This window comes from Rutidosis leptorrhynchoides, chromosome 9, assembly GCF_046630445.1.
Source record: "Rutidosis leptorrhynchoides isolate AG116_Rl617_1_P2 chromosome 9, CSIRO_AGI_Rlap_v1, whole genome shotgun sequence".
NCBI classification, from domain to species: Eukaryota; Viridiplantae; Streptophyta; class Magnoliopsida; order Asterales; family Asteraceae; genus Rutidosis; species Rutidosis leptorrhynchoides.
The window spans coordinates 226,697,765-226,719,521 of record NC_092341.1 but is presented as its reverse complement, the minus strand read 5'-3'; the positions used below and the strand labels follow the sequence as shown (position 1 = coordinate 226,719,521).

General features: G+C 32.4%; 2 protein-coding genes across 2 annotated transcripts; both read left to right on the top strand.

Annotated features, from left to right (window-relative positions):
• Positions 1-145: 145 nt before the first annotated feature.
• On the top strand, positions 146-9,948 carry LOC139865922 (protoporphyrinogen oxidase, mitochondrial). The gene is made up of 18 exons (XM_071854032.1): positions 146-271; positions 407-449; positions 3,569-3,704; positions 3,825-3,890; positions 4,067-4,117; positions 4,459-4,515; positions 6,164-6,225; positions 6,303-6,339; positions 6,490-6,555; positions 6,701-6,741; positions 6,952-7,072; positions 7,212-7,388; positions 7,688-7,762; positions 8,176-8,299; positions 8,371-8,479; positions 8,867-8,941; positions 9,244-9,350; positions 9,447-9,948. Exons 1-18 carry the CDS (start codon positions 241-243, stop codon positions 9,554-9,556), a joined length of 1,488 nt encoding a protein of 495 aa, XP_071710133.1. The 5' UTR covers positions 146-240; the 3' UTR covers positions 9,557-9,948.
• Positions 9,949-15,816: 5,868 nt separating this feature from the next.
• LOC139867665 (probable inactive leucine-rich repeat receptor-like protein kinase At3g03770) lies at positions 15,817-19,859 on the top strand. Its single transcript, XM_071856028.1, has 7 exons — positions 15,817-17,170; positions 17,566-17,699; positions 17,867-18,110; positions 18,316-18,527; positions 18,606-18,631; positions 19,328-19,439; positions 19,528-19,859. The coding sequence occupies exons 1-7, from the start codon at positions 15,817-15,819 to the stop codon at positions 19,756-19,758; spliced, it is 2,313 nt and encodes a 770-aa protein (XP_071712129.1). The 3' UTR covers positions 19,759-19,859.
• The last annotated feature ends 1,898 nt before the right edge of the window (positions 19,860-21,757 follow it).

Here is a 21,757-nt window from a genome sequence, read left to right as displayed (position 1 = left end):
TCAATTTCACATCCCCGATCAAAAGGTCAAAAGATATTCGAGACGACGAGATACGACCAAACCCACCCGACTCAACTTGATCCGACTCGGAAAAACAAGTACCCCGTATATAGAAATAGAAAATCATTCAGATTACAGCTTTCATTTCTGTTACTGAGTAGCCTATCCTTTTCGCTTAAGCTCGAGCTAGTTTTTATTCCTCCAGGTGAGTTCACCCACAGAGACAAACCAACAACAACAATGACTTCACCAATTTCAGATGATAACCAAAGTTAGGGTTTTTCTTCTCTCTCGTCTAATTGCATTTCTTTCATGATTATTACATTTCTGTCGCATTTGCAATTATAAATTACTACTGCAAGTGAATATATAGTTACTTATGTCAATTTGCATTCTTCTGCTACAGAACCTGCTACTAAGAGAGTTGCGGTTATCGGTGCTGGTGTCAGGTAGACTATAATATTGAATTTGAAATCGATAACTTCATCAACTATATTTGAATATATCTAATTAATTATGTTTATACTATGTACTATGTAGTTTTCGTTATTGAAGTCACAATTTATTTTCTGTAATTCATGATTTGAGATAACAAAATCATGATTGAAATTGTCCAATTAACATCCGTAAGGTATTAAATGTACGACTTTTTTTTGAAAAGCAAGATAATTTTATTGACAAGGAAATGATACAACGAGGATTACAACATGAGTAACACTAATTTGAGCGAAACTCGATGACCTATACTAGATATAAAGTAAGAGACTAACAAGATGTAGAATACCCTGATTTCGGAGCAGTATTAACAAACTTAACATCAATCACCATTACCCTCATCATCTACTAATACATAAAAAGGATTGTTTGTTTCAATTCTATCTTTGGAATATGTCTTATTATTACCTTCATCATCAATGCCCTTCCCTTTATCTCTTTTCCTTAAAACATTCTGATTTCGATTTTTCTGGGACTCCACATTCCAATTTGTTTCCTCCATAGCAATATTGTCTTTAATACCATGATTATTTTTCTGGGACTCCACATTCCAATTTGTTTCCTCCATAGCAATATTGTCTTTAATACCATGATTATTCTTAACTGCATTTTGCTTGATACCTTTTGCTTCTGTTGACTGCCATTGACTTTTATTATTATTATCAAAATTCAACTTATGAGATACCCTTCCTTTCTTACTAACAACTTTAGAGCCATCCTCAACACACTGGTTATTTAAATCAACTGTTTCACCATCATTGTTGTTTTTCAAAGCGTCTTTTAACACTTGTTCTGAAACTTCATCTTCTGTTTTAGGCCTAATTTTACAAGTATTAAAAGAGTGCCCAAACACTTTGCAATGAGTGCATAAAGGCGGTTTCCATTGATAAGTCACCTCAAGTTTACCCACTTTGGCTGGAAAAGAACCAATCACAGGATAGGAAAATTCGACAAAGCTAGGGAGGTCATCAGCTGCATTGACTTCAGTCAAAACTCTAGCAAAACCTAGTCTTCCACTTTTACTTAAACATCTCTCTGAAGTAACTTTGTCCATCAGCATAGGCCTACCAATACCACTAACTAGTTTACCTATACTTCTGCCACTCCATAGTTCAATGGGTATATTGTGAATGCAAATCCAAATTGGAACTTTTTCAGGTTCAATTTTTTCAAGCCAAACCCCAGGTTCCCACTGATTCACGAAAAAAGGAACATTATTAACTAACCATGGACCACTCTCAAGAACCTCCTTCATACCCTTTTCATTATTAAATTTGCATAAATAAAATCCTGCAGCTGTTTTGACGATTTCTTTAAGGTCATACCTTCGCCACATTCTCCTTAGATGGGCATTAACAACCCTATATTCCATAGAAGTTCCAATAAAATACCCATATAATTGAAGAGAAAAAGCACTACCGCCCTTCTTAACCTCCTCAGCGGAGAAAACTACTCTCTTTTGACCATTAGACATTAAAACTGGAGGAATGAACTCCATTTTTAATTCTTCTTCATCTTTGTTTTGTTTTAAGAAGTCAGCAAAAGTGATGTTTGGATTTACCCATGCTCTTGGGGTTTTAGTATTTGTATTGCCTTGCCCATCACTAGTCTCAACCCCTTCCATTGTTGTAGATTTAATCCCAGAAACAACATTATCTTTATCACCGCTATTATTATCCTGCGTATTCATTAAATTTACATTGTCACCCAATGTAAATTGGGAGAAATCATCAGGAACAACAATTGACTCTCTAATACCATCATTCTTAAATAACTTAACAGCATTCTCAGCAGCAGCCACTAGGTTTACATCAACCTCATTATAACTACCATCTTTTGAACTTTTAAAGAATACAACAGGACTAGCCGGTTTAGCAACAACAATAGTTTCACCAATAGATTTAGCAATAATATCATCGTTACTAGCAACAATATCATCAATAGAATGATCAGTTACAGCAGAATTCTTACCATACCCGCCTTTCTTCCTGTTACCCTTGCGTTTTTTAATTACTTCAGGGAGTATTTTTTCATTAGCAGGAATAGAAGAATCACCAACATAAGGAACAAATTGAGCACTCTTCTTTTCCTTTGACGGACCATCCCCAACTTCAATCAGCTGGTTCACTTTACCCTTCCTCTTTCTAGAACTATAGGTTTTCAGAATCTTCCCTTCTGAATCACGATTATCCTTTCCAGGATGATCAGTTGGCACATCTCCCTCGTTCTTATTTGGCTGATCAACTTCATCTACCATCAGATTGGAACGTACGACGTCTTCCATAATCGGAGATGAACGATCCCCATCAGAATCAGATGAAAACACTTCTCCATTTTCACATGAAAACACTGTTCCACGACTAACCGATCGGTTTCGCAAAACCCTAGTAGCAGTCTCCGTTAAATCTTGGTACTTTTTCTTCTTCTTGGACACCATGATACACAACAGATTGCAATAACAGAGAACAGGATCTATGAACTGTAACTCAAATTTGAAAGCAACAAATCAGACCAATACTCACCAGGGATTTGGTCGGAGATCCAAGACAGTCGAACTGGAAGAAAACGGCAGCGAACGGCGGTGAATCAGAGCCTCACGCGCCGGCGCGTGGAATTCCAGTAGCTGAAGAAGGCGGCGCGTGGGCCGACAGTCGTGTTCGGAACTGATTGAAAATTTCAGGTTTTGCAATTCGAGTGTGTCTGAATCGATTGGCGGGGGTAGTGAGATGCAAAAATCAAAAGAAAGAACTAAAAATTCGACTGTGAACAGTGGCAATATCGCCCTTTTAGGAGAGAGAAAATACAACTGATGTGTAATTTTTCAATGACCCTTTACATTGAATGCAAAATGCAGGTTTTTTTATTAAATGTACGACTTGAACGTTTAGGTGAACCATATGCTTAAATCAATCCATCAATTAGGTTGATTTTTGCTAATAAGATGATCACTTCTACAGTTTTTATTGTATTTTTGTAATGGAAACGTGTTTCGAATTGCTTATTGAAAGGTTGTGGCCAAACGACACCTCTTTCTGCAAAACTGTGAACTGATGAGTATTTTTTTTTTTTTCAGTGGGCTTGCTGCTGCGTATAAGCTTAAGGTACATGGTTTAAATGTTACTGTATATGAAGCTGATGAGAGAGCTGGAGGTAAACTACGAAGCATTTCACAAGATGGTTTGATATGGGATGAGGGCGCAAATACTATGGTACGACTCATTTTTTTTTTTTTTTTTTTTTTATTTTCATTTGTAAAACCATGATCCAACTCAGTTTAATATCAAACATTTGTTTTGGTGATGTCCATCGTATATTTTACCTTGTTATAGACCGAGAGTGAGGCAGATGTCAGTAGGTTGCTTGATGATCTTGGGCTTCGAGATAAACAACAGGCTGTAAGTAATTGTGTTTGATATAAAAGTCATAATACTTCCTGTAGCTTTTCCGGAAATTTATATTCGGGGACCTCTGACATTATACGATAATGTATACAAATTGTTTGTTGTATTCCGTTTACTCCTTATATTCTTTATTTATTGTGGTTAAGTGCGTATACCTTTACTTTTTGCAGCCAATTTCCCAGCATAAGCGATATATCGTAAGAAATGGAACACCTGTACTGGTATGAATTTTTCAACACCATGCTTAAAACTAATCCTATATTGTATATGTTCTTTTTAATTTAAGAAATGAAACTCAAATTTCAAATCAGAAGTAGAAATTATGAATTAATAGAGTTGAAAACACAACCTAATTTCCAATTTTGTTTACAAAATTTTGTAAGACTGATTTTGGATTCTGGAAGTGTAAGTATTCGTGAACCACGGTTTTTGTCCGGTTCTCACGTTTGAAAAACGTAAATCCAAAAACAAAAACTAATTAATTGCCAAAGGGAGTGTGTTGGTGTCTTTTTAATTATCTCAAGTTCGTTTCTTTCTGTATTGTCCAAACTTGTGATTGCAGATACCTTCTAATCCAATTGCACTGATCAGAAGCAATTTTCTTTCTACTCAATCAAAGGTGCGTTGTAGCTCTTGGATGTTTGAGATTGAAACGTCAAATATGAATATATTTTTTTTTTCTCCATTCTATATTATCTTCTTAATTGTGTTCTGCGTCAAGTTCTAAGAGCACTCTTATCCTACTTTCTTCCAATTATATATGATGCATGCTCTTTTCAATTGTAGCTTTAAAATGTTTATTTCCAATTGGGAGCCTTAATAAAAGATTCTTCAGAAAACATGTATTTCGTGTGTGATAGTGTCCAAGTATGCTATGTAGCGTATTACACATGGGTTACACAGACCGTGTGTGTTTTGAGATTAAATTATCTTTAATTATACAAATGTATACTAATATTTATCACCCTTTATTTTTGTCGTGATGTGTTGGAATTGCAACATCAACAACACTACCCAATCCCACTGAAGCGAGATATGGGGAGGTAAGATGTAGACAGTCATGCCCCCGAAATGCCCCTTAAAGGAGAATGCTTGGCTGATCAATATGCATAAAGATAAATGTGTTGGAACTACATACAGTACAAAAGTGAACCCAAAACAAAGTAACATGTAAATAAGCCTTGATAATGTGTAGGATCGATTTAAGAGCATAAATCAATCATTATGACAATATCGAGTTCGGATACCTCAATATTGTGTTTTATATCAAAATCACTTAAAAGAAAAGATCGATTCGCTTAAGATTGAACTTGTAACAGTTGAAAATCGATAAGAACTGATGCTAGACGTTTTGGAACTCAGGAATACGGCTAGGGTTGTGTAATGGTGTGTAACCTTGACTTGGAATCCGAAACCCTCTATTTTTAGTGTCTGACGACTAATCCGCACGGATGTAATTTTAATTAGGATAAATGATTTAGGAGGATATTTTAGCATTGAAAATGCATGTAATAAAAGCAAAAGTTGTGCCTTGGTTGAGCCAGGAAGCTTGCTATGTGCAAGGAAATTTGGGAAATTATGTCTATGTGAGGATGTCTAGACTATTAGATTCTGTGTAAGATAGTCCATTGGTATCATGGGTTATTTATTTAACCTATATATCATGACATTATTACAAGTTTGCAACATAGACAACCAATAAGCTACCATGTCTATATATTAGGGTTGTAAAAATCAGGATTAATCCCTGATTAGTTGGTTTTAAGAGCAGGCCGATTATTCGATTAATATTTGCCAGAATATATTCGGTCAAATATTTCAGTCAAATTAATCGGTCAAAAGGTCAAAAACAGTCAAAGTCGGATTTAGTCAGATTTATTCTATCAAAGTCGGAATCAATTTGTCGAAATTGGTCAAACTCAAAGTTGGTAACATCCGATTACACCCGTTTTTCTGGTCGATTAATCCTTACAAGGTCCGGCCGATTAGTCCATGATTAGCGATTTTTACAAATGGGCCATATGTTGGTTCATATAGAAAGGGTTTCCAGCATCACATAGGGGCAGTTTACATGGGGAACCTCTGTTATATAAAGACCCAACATGTGTTTGGCATACGAGTCTCCACAGCCCCCAGCGTCTTCACTTTGTTTCACGTATTACTACAACATCTTATTAAAGTGGTGTCAGAAGTGAAAAGTTGACGATTCGAGTGATTATATTCTGTAGTATGTTTACATTTATTGGGTTTGTTTGCAAATTCTACAGCTTCAAATACTTTTGGAACCATTTTTTTGGAAGAAGAATGACTCATCTGACACACAAGAAAGGTAATTTATACTGTCTTGTTCCCTTTTAAATATTACATGCCATTAGATACTTTATGTTTGATATTTTTCTTATGCAGCGTTGGAGGATTCTTTCAACGTCATTTTGGGAAGGAGGTATGTTTACAGTAGTCCTTTTTGCTTATTTCATATGTTCTAATACAAGTATTTTGATGATATTCAAGTTGTCATTATATTGTACTTGTTAAAAAAAATTCATCATTATTCTGTTTTGGTTAAACATTTATAGTTATGTACACATGTAAGGTTGTTGAGTATCTCATTGACCCTGTTGTTGCGGGAACAAGTGGTGGAGATCCTGAATCACTTTCAGTGAGTAACTATTCCAGATCTTTTTTGCTTTGTGGAAATTGACATAACTGCTTCGGTTAACAATAAAAATCTTAAAATATCATTACAAAGATTTTATTGAGCCTACTTACTTAAATACATTGCTTGTGTTCTATTTCCCATACAGATGCGCCATTCGTTTCCCGAGTTATGGGATTTAGAGAGAAGGTATGTATGTGACTAAGAATAGGAAAATTCTTTCTCTATATGACCTTCTTCATTGTTGGTTCACTATATCTTTTCATGCAATGTATTCGAATTTTTAATTAGAAAATATGTTATTATTAAATTATTGAATTATAGAATTTAACATGTTATGTGAGGAGACATATGTAATTGATTTAATTAATAATTAGAAGTAGACATATTTACATTCAGGTTTGGTTCTGTAATTTCTGGGGCAGTTCAGTCTATGATATCTTCTAGAGGTGGTAAAAGGAGTCCTTCAGCAAGCACTAAGCGTAGGCGTGGTTCTTTTTCTTTCTTTGGTGGAATGCAAGTAAAACGCCGATTTTCATCTGTCAAGATTTTTTTATTTATTTCAAACTAAATTATCAGATTCTAGTTTATTCTTTAAAGTAGAAATGTTGGTCAATAATTGGTAATCTGTGTTGTGTTATTTCTTTATTCATATGCAGACACTCACCAATGCACTGTGCAAAGAGGTTGGACAGAATGAGCTTAATCTTCAATCAAAGGTTCTTGAGATGTCCTATAGTTGTGATGATAACACTATTGGGAACTGGTCAATCGCTTGTGCACCAGATAAAACCACACAATTAAATCAGCAATCTTTTGATGCCGTGATCATGACTGTGAGTCGATTCATTGTGTGTTCTTTTAGTGACATAAATTTGGTTATTTTCCTTGTTTTCTTGATGAAGATAGTTTGTCTTGGTAACATTCCATACTGTTGGTGAAAATTGAGTCTCTACCAAACATGAGGAGTAAATAGGGGATTTTCATTATTATTTATCATCACATTTTAATTTTAATTTTAATTTCATTTAAATATAGGAGAATTCATGAATATACTTCAGCTTACGTTGATGCTCATTAAGTTGTTGTAGGTGCAACTAAATTGTAACTGACGAAGAATGTGTTCCTAAATCAGGCACCACTTGGTAATGTAAAGGAAATGAAGATTACGAAAACAGGAAGTCCGTTTTTGCTAAATTTTATACCAGAGGTACGTGTTTTGCTGTGCTACTTCTTTCCTGACATGGAAGTCATCAATGTTGCAAAAATCGCTACTCGGGGAGTAGTCGGTCGGGACTTTTAGGGAGTACTCGGATGTTGACCAAGTTTGACTTTCACCGAGTTTTGACCAATTTTGACTCACTTCTCAAGTAATCCGGAGTTTTTGACCAATTTTCCGAGTAATCTCAAATTTTGACCGAGTTTGACCAAGTTTGACCGAGTACTCGCCGAGTAATTCCAAGTAGTGCAACCAGAAGCATTAGTTTTAGTTTTGTCAAAATATGAACACTCGTAAAATCTTTACCAAGAGAGATTTATTTTTACAAGTGCAATATATTAGCCAAAATCATCACCTCATCCATGGACAACGGTGAAGTTTTTCAGTTGGTTTTTGTAATGCAGGTGAGGTATATGCCAGTTTCAGTCATAATATCCACATTTAAGAAAGAGAACGTGAAGCGGCCCCTTGAGGGATTTGGTGTTCTTGTTCCTGCCAAGGAGCAGGACAACGGCTTTAAAACACTAGGTAAAACATGACTGTGACCACCTATGTCGTGTTTCTTAACGATAAAAACTAGTGAAAATTCTGGTTTGCAGGCACTCTTTTCTCTTCTATGATGTTTCCAGATCGTGCCCCTGAAGACTTGTACCTTTATACCACCTTCGTTGGTGGCAGTCGTAATAAAGAATTGGCCAAAGCTTCGAGGTAGCCTTGATTAATACCGTATTTCTGTCAGTATTTTTTTTCTTCCAGTTTTCTTTATACTTTGTCTGACACAATTATACTGTAGCATGAAATTCGCTCAATTTATAAGGAAATATTTGGGAGTTAGTAAATATTTTAAAATGCCCGTTTCTTAGAACATAAAAAAGAATATTAATTATCAATCTCTATGTTAACATGAATCTGTTTATAGTGATGATGATGAAAGAGTAGGTCAATTTAACTTTGAAACATTCTTAAGAGAAGAGATGAACTTTCATGTTGCTATGAATGGTATAGAGGGTATCAGTGAAGCATATTTCTTGCAATAATATACGGAGTATATATTTAAATATTTAATATTTATATTTATTTTATCTGTACTAATAGGGATGAGTTGAAGCAGATAGTAACTTCTGACCTCAGACAGTTGCTTGGAGCAGAAGGGGAGCCAAATTTTTTGACGTAAGGACACACCATTACATTATAACTGTATCTTTAAGATAAGAATGAATGTAGACAGTTTCATACTTGGCATGCATAAGCATCATGCAAACCAAATATATTGTATTGGCCTTTTTTTTTTTTCTAACCCGAATTTCAGTTAGTTTTCATCATAAAATTTTTCACCGCTAAAATTATTTTTAAAAGGTTGAAAAAGTTGAAGTCCCACAGTACATGAACAATGTACAGGTGGCTTATGCTTGAAATGTGTTTGTCATTTTGTTGTTCATGTCATATATGATGGTTGCGCGCATTTATTGTAGTCACTATTATTGGAGCAAAGCGTTTCCATTGTACGGACGAGACTATGATTCAGTAATAGAAGCAATTGCGAAGATGGAAAAGGAGCTTCCTGGTTATTTTTATGCTGGTAATATATTTTTTGTTATTTTTATCTTTTTTTTTTTTAAAGAAAAAAGAATGCTATAAACGAAAAAGATGATGAGAACGAGGATGAATATATTAGGTAACCACAAAGGAGGGCTCTCTGTTGGGAAATCATTATCCTCTGGATGTAAAGCAGCTCAATCTGTGATTTCATACTTAGATTCATATTCAGATAAGAATTGTTACTAGATGTTGTGGTAACCCCTTTTCAATAAAATAAATAATTTAATAAATGAATGAATGAAATTGTGAGGATGAAGTTTATTATCTGCATTCTTTTATTCCGCATTCGGTATGCAGAAATTTTCAGGTGTTTGTAAATTGAAATAATTATTCTTAGCTTGGGGTTGGAATAAGTTGGTAAAACATGAGTGTGGCATTTCATTTCTCTGGTTACGGATGGTTAAAGAGTTGTATGATGCCGTTAACAATGGACAATTATGTTTAGACTAGTTAGTTAACCCAATTTGTATTTTGGATTGGACGAATAAGACCACTCACATCTACGGATGATAATAGATCGGATATGGATCGGTAGGGATGACAATGGATCGGATATGGATCGGTAGGGATGACAATGGATCAGATATGGATCGGATGAGGCCGGATCCATATCCATTTAGTTTTTGTTCATCCATATCCATATTCATTTAATTTCAGTTAATTCATATGACAAATCAAATGTGTAATTGGTATGTTTATTTGATTATATATACGTGTTTTATTGTAATATATCATGGTTAATTCATTATATGATTTCAAGAAAAATATATGTGTAATTATAAATGAATTTTATAATAGTAAATGTGTTTGCATATATTTATTTTTATGTATTTATAATTGTATTTCGGGTGTATATGGATATATCCATGGATGAAACTTTTTCATCTATATCCATATCCGTATCCATTTTGATTCATTCATATCCGTATCCATATCCATTATGAATCGGGTGGATCGGATGGATATCCATTGGATTGGGTGGCCATTGCCATCCCTACTCACATTCATGACATATTTCCTCATCATGATACATTATCACATCAGCAACACATAGACATTTTCTTTCACTAATGGTAATTCATATGATAGAACAATCCAATCAGTAAAGTTTTACATTCAAGCAAAAATTAAAGGTTTAACTACTCATAATCAAAGCTAAATTAACCAAACACATGATAAGAATAGAATTCATAATCGGTGATGAATAATAATAATCGTGATGAATGATTAACATATCATTCATTAAACGAGTGATGAATGATTAATTTATCATTCATTACTCGTTTTGATGAATGAAAAAATTAATCTTTCATCTAGATTATTATCATTCATTATGTATTTTTAAACAATTTCGAATGTTTTTGCTTATATAAATATAGATTATGAGAGCATTTTGATGCAGATTCATGAATCTAAAAAAAAAAAAATTTAAAAAGCAAAAAAAATGTGATACTAATAAAAAATATATAACTAATAATAATCTGTATAGCATTATACGATAACAACTATATTTACAAGTATTAAGATCCTTACATATGACATTCTATACAGATTTTTTTTTTTTTTTTTTTTTTTTTTTTTATTATCTTCAATTTGGTGGATATGTCATAGGCATCATTTAGACAATTTGTAATGGTTAGCGGTGTTACTTGCCTTTTTGCACTTTTTGGAAGAGTAAGATGTTTCTTTGTTGAGTGGAGTATTGGTGGTGTTACTTTTTGGTATTAGTTAGGAGTATTGTGATGATGTGTTAAAATATAATTGAGTTAAGTATTAAATAGAGATATAAATAATATTTTTAAAATAATAAAAAATAATAAAAAGCAAGAAACGGGTGTTTCTTTTGGTGTTTCTTTCCAACAAACGCGAAAGTGACGGGGTGGAGTAACGCATGGATACGGGCCAAAAATGGCGCTTCTTGGTGACTTGGCAGAAAGTAACGGGGTCACTTACCCCGTTACGAATGGTCTTAACGAAGAGAGTAATTTGATTAATTAGAATTTTTAGTTTTATTTTATTTTTATCTTCTTATTCACCTAACTACTAATAATATTTTATCGCATCTCTCACAACATTCCATAACACTATAACACGATATTTACTACAACGCTTCCTCCATCCCATAATAATGTCACATCACCCAGGAGACCACAACAATTCTGTTTACCATAACATACGGTTTAAGAAACCCAAATAAAACTTTATTTCCTCAAATTTTTACTATTTTTACCGGTCGTGCATCATACGGGCTTAATGATATAACGAAAGCGATTTATCATAATTTATCTTTAATTATTTTTAGACGGCCGTGTATATCGCAAGGGCTAAAAACGTAATATATAATTTATCTTTTAATTAATTTTCATTGAATTCCAAACACTTTTCAAGACATGTCACATGTTAAAGTCTCAATTTTTAACTTTTACTATCATTGAATTTGCTTCAATATTAATTTTATATTTTTTCGCAAATAAAGAATAAGAAAATTACTAATTCTATATATAGAGTTACTTCCCCTGAATATTTGTAAAGTGAAACAACATAAGTGCAATTGGTTTAGTTTATTCATGACAGTTACATTCTGTTAGAAACATAATAATATGTTTTTCTTTTTTAATTTGCGACACCACAAAATTATGTTAGACAATGGGGCCAACATAATTATTATCACCTATATGAAAGGACGACGAGGCATTTTATAAAAATTTGTATCCTTAAAATCCACCCAAATCCAAAGTGTGTTCGGTTCCTAAACACCCTTTTCTTTTTCTTTCTTTTCTCTTTAACTATTTCAAATTCTAAAAGTTAGTATCCTTGAAATCCATATTTGGTTATGCAAAACTGAAAATTGAAATTTGAATTCTGATTATAATATCTATAGTATATTTGATATTTTCGTATTATGTTATGAGTCCATTAATAAAGCATGTGTCGAGCACATTCCTTTCAATGGTCATAACATAAGTAACAGAAACAATTATTACATACTCCAAACTTACAAACCAATGAACCCGAGCACAACTAACAAAAACAACCTAAGGCTCGCAATGAAAACAATGAAAAAGAAAGGACTACAATAAAACAAGCGAAAAAATAAAAATCTATCTAACCGGATAGCGGAAGATTAAGATTCATATTCCTCAAACGACAAAAAAGAAACCGCCACAAACACGCTCAAGCGTCTTTGATAAAGTCGCCAAACACCTCCATCTCCTCGTCACGAGTCAATTTCTTTTTTCTTTCATTTCTCGGCCTTCTATCTATCCCCGAAACGGAGGGTGGATTGCAAGAATCGGATACTACGCCTTTTTGAACACCTTCCATATTGTCCATAGCATTATAGAAAGCCGCATACGGATCATTGATAGCCTTTTTATCCCCATTAGATGAGTCGATATTGGACGAAACGGACCGAAAGTCACAAGGGCGTTTCACCACCCCATCCTTCAACCCAATAACACCACAATGATTCGGCCCACTACGGGGTGAAGTCGAAGGCCCAGTCCCATCAACATAACTCGACCCTGAACAAGAACCAACAAAACCTTTGACACAATTGGACCTCAAACCTGTGACAACTTCATCATCAACAAATACCTCTGACCTGGAATCAATTAAATCCAAATCATCGTCAAGCTCATCAGCAGAGTTGGAATCCGGAAGCATACAATCGATTGACGAACTCTTAACCCAATTGTCAAACTCCGGGGGCGAACCATGAGCATCGGGAGTGGGAATAAGGACACTTCCTACAATTAAACCATCAGGCATAGGAGAATTCGAGCCATGAACAAAATCTCTCACAACGTCATTGTGAACGGAGGTTTCTTTTTTTATGATCCTTCTTAGTTTTTTATATAAGTTTCTCCGTTTTTTCGCTAAAAAAAAAAAAAAAAAAAAACAAAACATACTCCAAACTTAATTACTTCGTTCTAGTCATTCGTATCTTGTATAACTACTACTCTCAGTTGTAAGACTAAATAGCTTATGATTTGTGTAGTGTGTAAACACTTTCTTCTTTCTCTTCGTCATCTTTGAACTATCAATTATCAATTATTTTATATAAAATCTCATTTCAATTCAATTTCAAGACTGATTATTAATTCGAGGTCTTCAGTCTGATATGAACTTCCTGAATTAATACGATCGAGGAAATTCTCAAATCAACCTGAAGACCTCGAATTCAGAATCAGTCTTGAGATTGAATCACATTGAACTTTTATTGATATTAAACAATTGATAGTTGAGATTACATAAGAAAAGGAAGAAAGTGTTTACACACTACATAAATCATAAGCTATACAACATAGAGTAGTATTTATACAAGATACGAATGACTAGAACGAACTAATTCAGTTTGTAGTATGTAATAACCGTTTTTTTTTTCTTTCTACTTTTGTTATGGTCATTGCTTATTTCCTTTGAAGATACGTGCTCGACACATGCTTTATTAATCGACTCATAATATATTAGTTTTTTTTACTGTTTTTATTTTATATAAATTTGATTATTCTCATTATTAATTAATCTGTACATCAAAAGGAAAGAGCATTTGTACCGTAGACATTGTCCGATTAATCAAGTTCGAAGAAATTTTATAAATGACTTTTGCTTTATATGGCTAATATAGTTTAAACGGATCACAACTAAACCTTACTATTTTCATACTCTTCTATTTCTAATTCTTATCAATTTTAGAATTGTACGATAGACACTCTATAAAGATGATTGATTTAGTTCCATATCAATTTGTGCCGCCGAGTATTTCATTAAATGTTAATGACATTATTGTCTTAACGGTTAAATGGAGTACAATTGAATGAAATATTTTCATTCAACTATCAACGATATTATTATTTTGTCAGTGAATAATGCTATATTTTACCACATCAATCGTAACATTATCACAAATACTCTTTTATTTCAAGACATTGACATTCATATCACTTAAAAAAATTTGTACATTCCCTCCACATTAGAGTAATTATAGCAAAGAGTCTTGTATGCTAGCGAATTTTAAGTTTATCCCTTCTATTCTATATCGTTTTTATATGAACTGCAATTTTGTAAAAACAATATAGTTCCTTTTAATAGCTAGTTAGTGATTTCAATTTTTTACAACAATTTGAACATATCCAGTGGTTTTGATTTATTTCGTACCTCACGACTTTCATTAGGAGGATAATTTTACTGGATCACCGGTCTATACGACAATTCTAAGGAGTTTAGTAAAAAATGTCTAGAGAAATTCTACAAATACATAATTTTTATCAAATCCTTTTTACATAATGATAATTACCAATAAAATTAGGAATGATAAAGAAGAATGAGAGAACTCAAACAATTAAATTCTTTGGATTCTTTTGTAAGTGTACAATTCCTCGAATATCTAGCATAGTTTTTTTTTTTCTCATTTGAAATCCAGTAGGGACCTACTACTCTTTAACGACATTTATTGACTGATTTATTATGTTTCATGGACAACATATGTGTATTTGATATAGTTGGATTATTGAACAATCTAATTCAAAACGTGTGTTATATCAAATTTTATTATACTTTTAGCCCACTCAGTTTAAATACATTGAAAATTGAAAAATTTACTCCCATTTGTTACATTAGCAAAATTGAAATATAATGACAATATACATTCTATTTTCTATTAACTTACTGAAGGTGTAAAATTTTTTTTAAGACAATTATTTGGAATTACTGACGGAGAATAACACACATATCCGATCATTTTCCATGCATATACACATTTTCATGCGGAAACTCAAACCGCATTACAGGAACCCTATTTTTAAAACCATATCGAGGGGCAGACGGAGCAAACCGAAATATGAAATACGGGTCTGTAAAATTTTTCCGAAGTCACTTCATAAATCGGGTAAATATTCTGGAATATTTTAAGGGACTATATATTATACATTTTTAGTTTATGCAATATTGTATAACACATAGTGAATATATATGACCACAACATCCTCACATCTTTCCAACTAAGCATGTCATGTTCAAAACAGTAGATAATAAATCAACCGACATCTCTTCTTTGATATTTGTCCTATAATATACGGAGTAACTATAATAAAAACGCATGACGTGGCACTTATTTGTATGCTGCCACCCCTGCCCAAAATAATCCATTCTGCTTATTCCTTCTCTTCTTCCATACACATTATTACTGCAACTACCTCCATTACTCTTTTCTTGCTTTTATTTCCAACACCCATTCCTACCTTTTCTTTTACTCACTAAACACACACACCCCATTAAATCTTCAAAAGGAACTATACCAACTACCATTCAACATACATCTTTATCATTTTGTACATTTCATATTTACACCTTTTGTACTAATTCATATTCTACCTTCACAAAAAATAAAATTCAAAACAAATTTCTTAGCCTAATCACATTGATCTAGTTTCAAGATTCTTGAAATGGGTTGTTTGTTTTACATATTTTTTGTTACATGGGTTATCATGATCTCTCACACACATGAATTCCAAACAACACAATCTAGAACTCTTCTTCAGTTAAGAAAGCATTTGGAGTACCCAATTCAGTTAGACAATTGGGAACATTACAATGGTGATTTTTGCAATTTTCCTTCAAGTCTTCATGTAAGTATCAAATGTGAAAACAACTTGGTCACTGAACTTAAACTCATGGGAGACAAGTTTCCAAATTTCAGTCTTTTTCATGGATTTGCAATCCCAAATCAAACGTTATCCGAATCTTTCTCTATCGATTCGTTCGTTGTTACATTAACAAGATTGCCTACATTGAAGGTTCTTAGTTTAGTCTCTTTAGGAATTTGGGGCCAACTCCCTGATAAAATCCATAGGCTTAGTTCACTTGAAGTCTTAGATATGAGCTCAAATTTTATGTTTGGTTCTGTTCCTAATGAGATTTCAAGATTACAAAAGCTTCAAGCTTTAAAATTAGATGCAAATTTCTTCAATGAATCTGTTCCTGATTGGTTTGGTTCATTATCAAACCTCACCATTTTGAGCTTAAAGAACAATAAGCTAAAGGGTCAATTTCCTACTTCAATCTGCAATGTTACAACAATTACAGATTTAGTTCTTTCACAAAATCAGCTTTCTGGTAAATTACCTGATTTGAGTACTTTATCCAAATTACAACTTCTAGATTTAAGGGAAAATTGTCTAGATTCCGAACTTCCAATCTTACCAAACGGAGTGATTACGGTTCTTTTAAGTAATAACTCGTTTTCAGGTAACATTCCTGAAGAGTTTGGGAACCTAAATCGACTTAACCACCTTGACGTTTCATCAAACGCCTTAGTAGGAACACCACCATCTAGTTTGTTCGTGTTGCCAAACATTACTTATTTGAATTTAGCATCAAATATGTTAAGTGGGTCGCTTCCAAGTTCGATAAAATGTGGAAACAAACTTGGTTTTGTTGATATTTCTAGTAATCAATTAACGGGTAGGCTTCCTTCTTGTTTAGATACGGTTTCTAGTAACAAACGAGTTGTCAAGTTTACGGGGAATTGCTTTTTTGTTGGTAATGGAAACCATCAAGCTTCTGATTGTAAAGAAGTGAGTAAGACAAAGAAACGCTACGTTTGGGGACAAGCTTCGTGGGTTCTAATCGTTGTCGTCGTTTGTTTGACAATCTTTTTAGTATTATTTGTTATTGCGATACTAATCGTTCGTAGAAGACGTTATCCAAGAGATACAGTCATTTTAAAGCATACTGCACCAAAACTTGTTGAGGACAGTGCACCAATTGAGATATTTTCTGAAGATATTGCTGATACTAGTAAGTTACACTTATTAACTTTTAATCTTGCATGAGATATAACTAACTTTAATTCAATCTCAATCCTGTTTATGTTAAACAAACTTTGTTTTAACCCATTTCAAACTCTCGATGTTTTTTTTCACTTAAGCTAGTAGTTCGCAAAGTTTACATCTTTAGATTTTTTTGGCATGTGGTATTGAGTATCGTTGTTGTTGGATCGAGTATATGATATGATACTAATCAACTGCATAGTGGCTATTAATGTTAGAAATTATCTATAATAGACATATTTATGCATTTTGAGGGGGTTTTTTTAAGGTGAAAACAGAGTTACCATATATAGAATTTTTAGTCAAGTTGGTTACCTTTTTAAAAATTTCAGCATGAAAATAATGCACTAATGGCTTTTTCAGGGGTTGTTTCTGAAGTATCAGATCTAGGATTACAAATTTCCTCATCGTGTCGAGTTTTTTCTATTGAAGATTTAGTAGAAGCTACTGACAACTTTGATCAATCGGCTTTTTTGGGCGAAGGCTCTATTGGGAAGGTATCTTCAAGCTTTTCTTCAACTTGCTAATAAAGTTTGAATTTTGAGACCAATTTGAACTCAAAATTTGAAATTATTCGCAATTTTCTCAGAAAAAGTACCATTGAAAGCAGTTGTCTTACAAATTATTTTAACTGCATATATTGAGTTAATGTTTATTTTTGTAGCTTTACAAGGGAAGATTAGAAAACGGAAGCTATGTCACGATACGTTCACTTTCATTGTTCAAAAGATACTCAAAACGAAACTTGAAAATTCGATTGGATATGATTTCAAAGCTTCGACACCCACATCTCGTTAGTTTCTTGGGTTATTGCATTCACAATGGGGGAGTAGAAGATTCGAACTCCAGTAGAATCTTTCTAGTATACGAGTACATTTCTAATGGAAACTTTCGAGCTTTTCTCTCAGGTTGTTGCTACATTTTTATTTTATTTTTGAACAGTAAACACCCAATTCCAAATATTTAACCACCGGACTCGAACTCACAACCTTAAGGTTGATAATCAGATTCATATATGAGCATACATTTTTTAATTGTTTATAAAGGATTTAATTGTTATGTGCCTTATCATTTGATATTTTTGCCATATGTGGCGTTCAATGGCATATGCAGATAAGGATCCGGATCAGGTTCTAAAATGGCCAGACAGATTAGCAGTTTTGATAGGAGTTGCAAAAGCTGTACATTTTCTACATACAAGTGTGATTCCTGCTTCTTCTAGTAACCGTTTAAAGACAAACAACATATTGCTTGATAAACATCGAATTGCAAAGCTGAGCGATTATGGAATGTCTGTTATCACCGGAGAGCTAGAACAACTTGAGGTATATCGTCTTCACTAATTATGTTATGATTTTGGAATCAAATCTTTGTACTCAAATTTATTTATTTTCATGATGTAGGCAAAAGGAGATGGACCTAAATCATGGTAAATATCACCTTCATTTCTTTTTGTGTAGAATGAATAAACACTTACAATAGTAGTGGAGATTAATAATTAATCACAGTGAGACTAAATTTATAAAAAATGAATACAATTTCTATGTTTAGGGGTATATAATCATCTAAACTACGATCTCATATACTCCATTAGTACTAATGTAAATGTAAATGTACAATTTGGCTTGTCCCAAAACAAATGTCCACTTTATATTACAGATTGATCAAAAAGATTTGTGAATACTCTTTCCGTCCCAAATTAAATGTCTTGTTAGTGTCTGTTACACATTTTTAAGAAAAGTACAAAAATTTCACCTTTTGGAAGTCAAATGTCACTTTTGCCTTGCTTTAGGCATAGACTTTTATGAAAAAGATGTATGAGTAAAGGTAATTTTTGTTGTCTATTTTTTGATATATATTTATTTTGTGACAAATTAAAATGGAAAGTTGACACTTATTTAGGACGGAGTAGGACGGAGGGAATAATAAATATGATTTTTTTTTTAAATTTAATTGGACGACACTCTAATGAACACACATTATTAAAGTTGTATGCTTTTATAAGGATAGACACAAAACTGGAACGAATGGAGTAATCATCGAAGAACTTTGTAAACTACGAAATTCAGAGTTTAAGACACTTATGCAAGCATAGCACCTCCCCTGAGTTTTTTGTATGTTGCAGGCACTTAAAGAAGTTGGCAGATGATGTATATGATTTTGGATTCATATTGCTCGAATCACTTGTGGGGCCCATTGTAAGTGGCAAAGGCGAATCGTTTTTGCTCAATGAAATGGTATGTTTGCCATCAATTATTATCAACTATACAATAAAATGTTGTCTTCTTTGGCCTAAAGTGAAATTATTATTTTTCATTTTCGTAGAAATCATTTGGAAGCCAAGATGGGAGGCAAAGAATTGTTGATCCGGTGGTGTTAACAACATGCTGTCAAGAGTCTTTAACAATTGTGATATCGATTACCAACAAATGCATATCACCAGAACCAGCAAATCGGTCATCTTTTGAGGATGTGTTGTGGAACTTACAGTATGCGGCTCAAGTACAGAATACGGCTGATCTAGACCAGAAATCAGAATGTGCATCAATTTGTTGATTCATTATTTTAAACTTGGTATGTAGCTTTAGTTTGTAGCACAAAATCAACGTTGATTACATCATTCATATTTTAGGCTACATAGAGTCAGAGTTGTTAAATTTTACTTTATGTGATTACATTTATTGGGTAATCATTATGACGACGTATAAAACATAAATATAAATAATAGTAAAAAATAAGGTGACATTAACGTGTAACTCTTGGAATGAATCGAAGAAACACTAGATAAGTATTGGATCTCACAAATAGAAATGAAATCGAATAGCAAATCTCCAATTATATTGATGACAAGGTTGTTGGATACACACATAAAAACATAGCTTTCAAGCTTGCTTTTGCTAGATGTTTGCCCTCCAACTATTGTGCATCCGATTATTTCTTTCCACGTAATTGCACTTTCTTATCCTTGTTCTTAAAGAGCATTTGCAAATGAACAGATTTTTACATGATGTCACCTAACGTTTTAAGCCACTGAATGCCAAAACCATATTACAACCACCAACACCAAGTATGAATACATCACTCATGAAATCAATTCCTAGCCATCCACCCGGTATGAATACCTTCATCGCATCCCATGTTCAGGTTAAAATCCCAAACGCTTCACTGTATCTTCATCGACGAAGTTGTGTGATAACGCGTAAAAAGTCATATTTTTACTTCCGTTATCTCTCTCATTTAAACTGTGACGACCCGAAAATTTCCGACCAAATTTAAACTTAATCTTTATATAGTTTCGATACGATAAGCAAAGTCTATAATGTTGAGTCACAAAAATTTTGGAACTGTTTCATATATTCAAATGACCTTCGACCACTTCCGACGATTCACGAACAATTGTTTGTAAATAAATATATTAATATAGATATATAAATATAGGTATATATATATATATATATATATATATATATATATATATATATATATATATATATATATATATATAATAAATTAAAATAATAAAATACAAGTTAATTATAAGGATCACATAGGTAAAATAATATACAAAATAATTAAGTATAATTATTCCATGAATGATATCCTACAATATATTATATAATATTACATAATTAATAAATTGTAATATTAATATATTAAATGTGGTTACAAGTTGAAAATAAAGATGTATACTAATATTATTATCATTCCTTCATTTTTATTAATAATGAGGTTAATATTAACATCGGTATTATTAATATTACTATATATAATATACAGATATGAAAGTGATACACCTAATGTGTTATAATGACTAATATTATTATTATCATTATTAATATCATTAATATGATAATTAATAATTTAAATATATATATATATATATATATATATATATATATATATATATATATATATATATATATATATATATAGTTATTTTGATTATTATTATCAATATTATTTTTATAAGTATTATTACTAAAATTGTTAGATTGATTATAGTTATCATTATAATGCTAATTACTACTTTCATATTATTATCATTACTTTTATAATAATTATTATCATTATTATTATTTATTATCATTATTATTAAAATAATTATTATTATTAAAATAATTATTATTATCATTATATTTATTAAAAATTAATTGTACATATACAATCTGTGGAAGCTAAAACTGATGGCATCACTTTTCAATCTTTCCATAGTTCTGTTTCTATTTACAATCTGTTACCTGTCCATCTCAATCTCGATTCCAAACAGAATTACGCGTAGTACATATTACTTTATGCAATTGAGAAGGAATTAAAAAAAACAGATAAATACAAAATCTGTTTGCTTTCGTTATCATCTACTTTTATTTTTCTTCGTGATTGAGAACTCTGTCCTTCCTGTCTCCAATCTGTTACAAGTCGACTTCAAATCCATTACAAAACAAATAACAAAAATTTGTTACACATCACCATCAATTCCATTTTTCTTTCTCTTCTTTTCTTCATCCCTGTCTGATCATGAAATATTCTGTTGACCACTATTACTAGATAACAAATG